At 40.8% G+C, this 9329-nt stretch overlaps 2 protein-coding genes across 3 annotated transcripts in view; both read left to right on the forward strand.

The window, feature by feature from the left end:
- Nucleotides 1-3984, forward strand: part of LOC109463038 (ankyrin repeat family A protein 2-like) — a 6408-nt gene extending 2424 nt beyond the window's left edge. Inside the window, exons 3-6 of one of the 2 annotated variants that reach the window (XM_019759720.1) lie at nucleotides 1204-1427; nucleotides 2285-2351; nucleotides 2832-2912; nucleotides 3459-3984. In XM_019759720.1, coding sequence (XP_019615279.1) covers nucleotides 1204-1427; nucleotides 2285-2351; nucleotides 2832-2912; nucleotides 3459-3514 — 428 coding nt within the window. In that variant the 3' untranslated portion in view covers nucleotides 3515-3984. The other variant, XM_019759721.1, reaches the window with a different exon arrangement.
- Nucleotides 3985-5896: 1912 nt separating this feature from the next.
- The window catches only part of LOC109462996 (murinoglobulin-2-like), a 34738-nt gene continuing 31305 nt past the window's right edge, over nucleotides 5897-9329 (forward strand). Inside the window, exons 1-3 of the mRNA XM_019759645.1 lie at nucleotides 5897-6218; nucleotides 7761-7941; nucleotides 8903-9059. Coding sequence (XP_019615204.1) covers nucleotides 6160-6218; nucleotides 7761-7941; nucleotides 8903-9059 — 397 coding nt within the window. The 5' untranslated portion in view covers nucleotides 5897-6159. The remainder of the gene's footprint in view (nucleotides 6219-7760; nucleotides 7942-8902; nucleotides 9060-9329) is intronic.

Raw genomic sequence — 9329 nt, forward strand, 5'->3', positions numbered from 1 at the left:
GTTTACCACGTTTGGGCATATGAGTCATCACAATGGAATGCAGGGCATCAACCAATAGGCATGCAGCTTTCCTCTATACTTCTTGCTGATTGGCTGTTGGGATTTAACTTGATTAACACCTGCACAGAAGCATTTCCATACTGACAGTATGTCTGTATTCAAGTGTTTTGGTAGGTATTTCAAGCTTTCCTGCTCCAGCATTGGAATGCCGGGCATGGTACGTTTTTTTTTTTATTTTGAAAATCAACAGTTTGCATTATGCAATTAAAAATCCTAACCAATAAAGTAGGGAATAGCTATCCAACTGTTGTTTTAGTTGTATTTTACTTCATATTATAGTTATATCAATGTAAATCATTGTTTTCCCTTGTGTTTCTCATTCTTTCCCTGCCATGTGGTAAAATGTGGTGAACCCATCGCTGTATTTGCTCCAAAGCAAATATTGGCCTTTCTAGTTTTAATTTGCTTTCTGGCTGTATTCTTTACTGTGGTGTTACATGTTTGTCCTTCCACATTCTGTTATGAATAGCAACTGCTGGCAAATCAATCACTGCCTACAATTCTCCAATTCTTCCACCACAAACCATGGGATTTTCTTTATATATGATTGACTTGATTACACATGTACCTACTGAGTTTCCTCTTTCCGACAATATAAGTCATTATTGTGTCAAAGATATAGATGATAATAATAATAATAATAATAATAGCTATGATAACTCCATGTGCATCATTTTTGACTGGAAAATTCCTTTCCCCTAAAATTTTCACACAATCTGTACTCTCATGGTGCTTTAACTTCTGTTTGTTGTATTACCTGGGCATTGTATGGGTACCCCAAACCAAGGAGGTTATAACCTTATTGTCTAAACCAACTATGGTCTGCCTATTATAGGACCTAGTATACTACCATAAGAATATTAATTGACAAATGACGAATGAACAACATAGTTGGTAGCCAAGTAGTGCCTACGTACGAGCGATCGCTGTTTTGTTTACATCATATACACATGCAAATTATGTACATGCAAATCATTTGAAGACATATGCAAACTATCGGCAAATCAACCAACCGTCACCCGTGTTTTGCCTACCATGGCGTCATGGCGATTGCTCGTATAGGTCCATGCTATGAAGTTAGACCATACTTGACTCAAAAGTCAGTGAAGTAAAACTTACCAAACAGTCTCCTTCCATTTCTAGGCTATGACATGAATGAAGTGGATGAGAATGGATTGACGTCACTAATGTGGGCGTCGTCCCATGGGCAAGTGGGTGTGACTGTGTTCCTGCTGGAGAATGGGGGCAGTGTGCATGGAGCCACCAGGGAGGGGGAGACTGCCCTGTCCTTTGCCTGTTGTAAAGGACATGTAGAGATTGTGCAGGCACTGCTGAAGGCTGGAGCTAATGTCAATGCCTTCGACTGGGTGAGAATGATGCAGTCAATTCTTCACTTCTATAAATCAAATGAGGTGCTCCTTCAAGACATACTAGTAACCACCCATGTCATGATTAGGTGGGAAAACAAGATGACCTCAACTCTCAAATAAACAGGTAATGTCAGGCTGTGTAGAACTGATTGATACATCACCTTTCAAACTGTAGTATCATCAACCTCCATTACACCTTTTTCATCAGTATATCCACTGAACTGAAAAGTGAAGAAATAATCCCTTGCTTAGGAACATCTAATAATATATTCAGGGGTACATACAGCAGGTAGCATACAGACTGCCCCTTACAGCCTGTGGCTACGTAACTGAGAGAGTAAAAGATGGGGAATGTTATGTGTTTTCTTTTTCAAAGTGGCAGATATATGTCACAAAACAAACTCTAGTGTGCCTTAAATGATACCAGATGGCAGAGTTGTTTTGCTGATACTGCCTGAATTGTGACAAATATGTTGTGTGTTTAAATGCTAGTCTGTCAAGAAGGGGCCTGGCAGCCCGCCCAAAGTTTGATGAAAGGAAACAGAAACTTCCTTCTTGGCTACATACTTGCCAAACTCTAAATAGCTTACAGATGAAAATTCCTTTCCTTTAAATGATATTGCCAAGGAGGGCCCTGGTTAAGATTGACACATTAATTGGCTGACATGTTGTTTCTTTCTCAACCCGATATTCAAACTGACACTTCTATGAACCACTGTCAGTAAGTGTGTTAATAAATAATTTACACCTGAAGAATCAGTGGTAAAATTTACCAATTTTCTTAGTCATCCCCATGAGATGATGTTTTATGTCCTGGTTGAAGTACATGTAACTCAGACCCCTTCATGTTTCAGAATGGAGGAACCCCTCTACTGTATGCCATCCATGCAAATCACCCAAAGTGTGTACAGCTCCTACTGTGTAAGTTAACCAGTGTATACTATAAATCCTCTTATGTTTGCTTGGTTATCTATAACCAATTCTACCTTAGTCAAATAAGGCATTGCCTGAAGCTCACTGAACTGCTTACTTAATATTATAGGCTTATTAAAAGCACCACAGGTATATAACTCTTTTCAGATGGTCCCAGATATCTTGAACATGTAATTGATTATACTGCTGCGGGGACCCTGACATCAGCTGCAGTCAGTTATTCACTGGATAACAATTGTGACGGACACTTTGGACGTTGTTAACTGAGATTTGAGAGAAATTCAGCAGGAAACATGACTTGGATCACTGAATCTCAATGCCATGAATGCAAGGATTTTTTGGCAGTTTATTTGATTGATTACCGTCCAATATATTGTACACATGATTTAACAGTTACTGCATTGACTGTTTTGCTGTTTGAGAGAAATGCTGAGATTTTGTGTGTGCGTGTATGAATTGTTGCTGTAGGCCACGGTGCAGACATGACTGTGGAGACAGACTCCGGACAGAGTCCACTGGGGTTAGCTATTGCACTGGGACACAAAACAGGTGAACTCACTTATCACACACTCATCTGATAGAGCACTGAAAGGTGTATGATTTAAACTTCCTGTTGGTCAAATTACATGAAAATGAATTGAGGTTTGTCAATGCGCACTAGTACCTGATAGTCTGTTTTGCCCTGCCAGCACAGGAGATTTTGACCCAGATTTCTGCTGAAGCCAATTCTGGATTGATTTTGATAAACATGACACATTTATTTAGCGAGGTTTAATCTGTATGTTTATGTGGATCAACCCACCTCTTGGAGGTTAGCAGGTAATAGCCTCTACCAGGCTTTGGGAGATGGCTGGAAAGAGTAGAAATTGGCCAAATAGAGAGATAACATGCCAGGGTAATTGGTCTGCTAGAGTGTACATGAACGTCCCGGGTGCTGCAAAATGTACTCGCTAGCTGACCAACTCCCTCGGCATGTTACCTCCCTGTATTTGGCCAATTTCTACTCTTTCCAGCCGTCTCCCAAAGCCTAGTAGAGTATAGTAAAGCAGGCAATACTACTGGATTAATGTGGTTCCACTTGTTTAAATCCCACAGTCCAACAGGTGATAGAGAGCCACATGTTGAAGATGCTGGAGGGGGCTGTAAGATGACACACATCATCATACTAACCTGGATGTAACTTTATTGTAAGGACTCATGATAGTCGATCTATTAGTATTACAGATAAAATGAGACTGATGGAGTAAGTCAATGATGGGACATCATAGGGGGACCTGCAAATATAATGAAAGATGCCCCTTGGCAGACATTTTGTTTGTCTCTCATCATGCCACATTCAGGAATACCCTTAGGCTGTGACACCTTTAGGCACCTAGATTACATCATTTACATCATACAGGCTCCTCCACAGATCCAATACATTCATGAAAACGGAAAAACCCGCCTGGAAGTCTGAAAACTCTAGTTTCTTGGTTTTGCTGACCATTGCAGTTTTCTTTCAAAACTTTATGGCGCTGGTGGTAGCATTGTTATGACAAGTAATGTAGAAAGAAGTAACCTAAAGATAATGTCTACTGTAAGGGTATCCTTTGTCTTCAATTAAAGTACATGTATAATATTACATGGCAAGTGTGGACCTTTTTTTTCAACTATAGGTCGTAATTTGAATTACTTTGTGGGAAAAGGACAATTATATGTGAATTAGTGTATCTTTGTAATGGTATAGAGGCACTATATTTTATTTAGAGAAAATCCCTCTTGTGCTAGATACAGATGTAGGATAGCCTTGGTGGATTTGCCAGATCCAAGGATGCACTAGTGAACAACCTCCAGTTCGTGATAAAATTAGTAAATTCCGACATATTTTGGAAGAAATAGACGTCTGTCATATGCCGGATCTAGCCAAGGCAGTAAAATTGGCCAAGAGAGTCCTGCCGCGGAGAGGTAGTTTCTTTCCCTCCAACTCTAACTGCGCGGCCAACCAAACCTACAGGCTAAATTCCCCTGGCAATTATTCTCCTATATATATATAGCCAGCGTAGTTTAAATAGTCTGGTAGGGTCCCTTTATAATAGGGTCACTTAGTCTGGTAGAGACTATAGTATGCCGGATCGCTTTTATTTTGGTGGCGCGATTTTATGTTGGCTTGGTAGAACTGACGGCGCCCGCGATGCCCACAAGACAGCCGAACTTTGTCCCACATCCAAGACTGCCTCACCATTAAATGTTGGTACACCTGACGTATCACGTGTGTAACATCGTACGCGGTGGGGTCAGGGTCACAACTCTTCAGGCAACAACAAGCAAACTGAGAAATACCTTTGGTACAAACTGCAAACTCCGGCCATGGAGTCAAGCACATACTCTCCAAGCAGAGGTTGTGGGGGAATGATCGTTAGCTTTTTACATATGGCCATTTTTTTTTCGGTACCCCCACCCGTCGGTGGCTGGCGACTTTCTCTAGCTAATGGATACTAGTACTGTCTGGCTAATTTGATGTCTTTTTGCCATCGAAAAGGGATCTGGTTGGAGATTATCACGCATACACAATGCTCCGGCTTGCTTCCTCCCACGCAGGTTCATGTTGGAAGCAATTTTATTCAAACCACGTGTTTTGTTGTGTTCTTTTGCTGTTTTACCTATTTAGATTAATGCCGCATTCTAGGAAACCAGGAAACTGTCTGTGCTTGTTGTTGATGGTGGTGCCAAGTCGTACAACCTACTCCCCCTCGCCGAAAATCAGGCCCAGGCTCATCATGACTAACATCACTGACGTCAGAACGCCTGAGGAGTCCTTGGTACTAGGAATGACCTCATATGAACTTTTCCTTCGGATTTCCGAAAACCGCCCCACTCTCACAACTACCTGACAATATTAATCAAGTTGACACTAGCGTGTATTGTAACCACATCGTTTTGTGAGTGTAGCCACAGCCCATTATTTTTCACCAAGATTTATGTTTCCCGAAGTTACCAACAGTTTCTGAAGGCGTATAGGTAAAGGGCCTGTAATCTGTGAAGGGCGGGTGTACGGATAACATCGAGCGCAACCCCACTACATATATACGTTGGTTGACTGACTAACATTGGGGAAAATAAGACTGCATCCAGAGAAAGTTCTGTATAAGATATGTAACGTTACATAGACATTAATTTAATTAATACTACAAATACATCAGAGGTTTATGTCGCCAAAATATTGGAAATATAGGGCTATTCAAATTAACATGCGCTATTCCCTACTTTCAACGGCAGTCTTGATTGGGATTTTCATATCAGATGATTCTTTTCGCATGTAACACCGCTAGCGCTTCACTTCACTTTGATATGCATTTTGTTTTCATCACTCATCAGGTTCTGTCCGGTATTTTCCGCCGGTTTCTCGGATGGCGCTGAGATTTGCTATTGTAAGCCCCGCCTCTGCCAAACATCATTTGGTCAAGCACATGTGTTGGTGACGTCACGATAAACCTCCTCACTTTAAAACTTTGCTTTTTATTCATCCGCATAATGCGGATTTACCGACCGTACCGTACAAGCGCCAAAAATAGAATGTAAAAACTACATTTCTGCCATTCACTGTATTGAAACTCCTCACATCTGTACCTCATTGGTAATGGTATACACGATGTGGCTTTATCAAAAGTTTACCGAAAGATAGTGCGCGCAGTCATATCTTCGTTTGGTGGGTGAAGCGGACACCCGCAAAAACAATAAAAGCTGATAAGCTGCTGATAACGCCAGATTGCAGCAGGCTGTTTTACAGTTTGGGAGGGCGACAGGAGGGAATGAAGCTATGAAGGTCGCGGTGTTTACAGTACTTTCCTTGCTTGTTGCATCGGCGACGGCCCAAAGGTAAGAGATACATTCACTTTTCTGTGTGTATCGCGATGTGTGAACGTTATCGCACAGCTTGCGTTCTGTTGTATCATGCAGACTGCAGCTGAGTAAAAGTTCGTAACACGCACCGTTTTCAGAATTTGCGAAGAGCGCCCTGTGTCTTGTTTTCAGGTAGCACTAAGTTAAAGTCCACATGTATTCCCAGGACAGTGCCAAACACACGAGCTGCGCAGTTGTTTTTGCCGACGAGCCAAATTTTCCTTCTCTCGAAAACAAGCTCAGCACGACGCGACCCGTGAACATGCTACATCAGCAGTTTGCATCTTGCACGAATGTGATGCTAAGGGTAATTCTCCTTCCACGACAAAACCACGGTTCACCATCTCACAACTATTTGTCTCTTTCATTCCCTTTGAAACCTTCTGTCTATGTTTGAGGCTAGCAAAGAATGTTTTAGAGTTAACAGTACGGATGGAACTGGAGCGAAAGAGAAGAACACAGGAAGCTGGCGTGCCAGTCCTACCCACGATGTGTATTGGGAACGTCTGATTTACCATCCATTGTTTCGGGAACGGCTTCCTGTTTACAGGGCTGGTTGGAAGGACTTTACTCTTTAGTCTGTACCCACAGTGGTCTGTACCCTGCCGGTAATCTCCAAGCAGATCTTTTGGTGGGGGTAAGACAGTATCAAATTGGCCAGTCTGTATCCATTTCCCCATGGATACAGACTGGCCAATTTGATACTGTCAAAAGATCTGCTTGGAGATTACCCTGCCTGGGCTAAATCATGACCCCAGCACCACTCTTACAAGTTTTCTCACACTTACTTTACTCAGACCTCCATACATAAGGATACCGAGTACCAATTAGAACAAATTGTACATCTGAAAAAGGAAATCTCCGAAATGCCATTATTAATTTATTGTGTCGGCTGTGGCTATTTTTCCAAATCATCTCAAATCAGTTTAGAAATTAGACTTGTTTTTCTTTGAAAGCATATAGCATGGTTGGCTGGAAGGCCAGAAAAGTATGGGGGAAAATCAGTTCACTACAGAAGAGTACTAGATACCATTGGTCAACAGCCATATACCCTTGGGCAATCACACCATGGCTTTGTTAAAGTCCTCATTGGTTGTCTGGAGACTATAAATGCTATATAAAAGCTGGGTTATATATTTTACCCTTCAAACCAATGGCACTGCTACAGTACTATCAGCTGCAATATTTTTTGTCAGACAACTTTTCAACTGTGTCATATTTCCTTCGAGTAATGGTAACAAAAACAATCACAGGAGCCACCAAATGGTTTTCTCATGAAATGATTAATTAAAACTTACTGGAAAGTGTTTGTTTACAACAAGTTTCTTTTTTATGACTCAGCTTAACCATGACTTATCATCAGGTAAAGTTGTGACAAGAACCAATCAGGATTCGCTGTTGAAGAATAGGTAACACCAGACTAGTAGAATGTGCCAGACGAGGGATGAATACTTTTTATTTCACACCTATTGTGTATCCTTGATTTCCTACTAATCACTAATTTCTCTGTTGTTTCAGATACCTTGTGTTGTCCCCGAAGGTTCTGCAGGCTGGTACTGAGGAGGCTGTGTGTATCTCACTGTTTGAGATAGAGGATGATGTGAAGGTCTCAATTGAACTGTCATCGAAAGATGATTTTGAGCCTGCCACGGTGACTGATGTGCTTAAACAGGGCCAAGACAAATGTGTCAAGCTCAAGGTTAGTATTACCTTGACGTTGATTGCTGACTTTATCAGAGCTCAATTTTGAACCATACAAAAGTGTAAATTTCATTTCAAGTACCGGTAGCTTATTTCTTTTAAATTTTAGTATCTGTATCTGTATAGCCGGTATAACCGCCTTTCGGCATAACACACCAGCTTCAGCCACAGTATGTTATCTCTGACTCTCCTCTGATCTTTGGATATCGCAGTCCCAAGTGAAGGTCCTTCTATTTTGACACCTAGGCCACTCCAGTTGCATATCTCGTTCTCAGATTCTCCGCTTATTTTTTTTCCATTGAATTGAATCGTAAGAACCCATACTCCCCATAGGCAACTCTATTGGATGGGTTCCCAAAATACAGTTTTGCTGTTCAGTGTACATGTATCCCAGCTGTTACTTTATCAGTAGCATAAGTTATTTTGTAAGTGTAATCTTTTTGTAATTAGAAATCCTTTTATAAAAACATCTGTATTTTCTCAACTTATATGATTTCTAATGTTGATGCTCAAATCAAATCGAGCTGAAAGCCATATTCCTTGACATTTGACTGGTTTAGGGCAAAGTCCAGCATGTTAAGTAAATCGTCTTGTCAAAGTTGTTATTGTACATTTGGCCTCAAGTTGAATTCATCATCTAAACTATTTGAATTGATAATTGCTTTACAACTCTAGCAACAGGGATATGCTCAGAAAAGACACAGCAGGGTTTGGCTAGTGTTTTAGGGTGTACTAATGTTATACTAATTACCTTGAAAGCTTTGAATCATGTGACTGACAATGATGACAGAGGTCACAGTGTATAAACACTACTTGTCCTTTTACTACTTTTAGTTCAGATCATTCAAGGTTCAAGGCATAAGTTGTTTCTGTTAAATTCAACAAAAATCCTTCCTACATATGATTGTCATTCTTTCATAATTTCTAGCTGGAAAACTGGAAAAATTTGTTGTCCGCAGGTTCCCCTTGTCTCCAGTGACAAGGAAGCAAAGCTGTCGGTGTATGGAAAGGGGTCGTCGTACGACTTCAAAGATGAGAAAAGTGTCAAAATTTCCAAGAAGGCCACCTCTACCTTCATCTCTACAGACAAGCCCATCTACAAACCTGGGCAGAAGGGTGAGACTGGAGATATTTGATGTATTCACTGTATTAATTAGAAATTTTGAATGACTTTTTATGGGCATAAGTGCTCTTTCTAAGAGTAGGTTTGTGGTAGTATCGACCCTCACTCAGTCCCTCAGTTCTTCTGTTACATGTGTTAAGGCCACACCAATTTAATTTGTTGGTTCTCAGATTTTTTTTCAGAAAAAAATATGAAGCGACAGGGCGAAAAAAAATAAAAATAAAAACAGGTCTAGGCATCCTATTATAGGACTTAAATGCTAT

This window comes from Branchiostoma belcheri, unplaced genomic scaffold (assembly GCF_001625305.1).
Source record: "Branchiostoma belcheri isolate BF01 breed outbred unplaced genomic scaffold, Haploidv18h27 scaffold121, whole genome shotgun sequence".
Taxonomy (NCBI): Eukaryota; Metazoa; Chordata; class Leptocardii; order Amphioxiformes; family Branchiostomatidae; genus Branchiostoma; species Branchiostoma belcheri.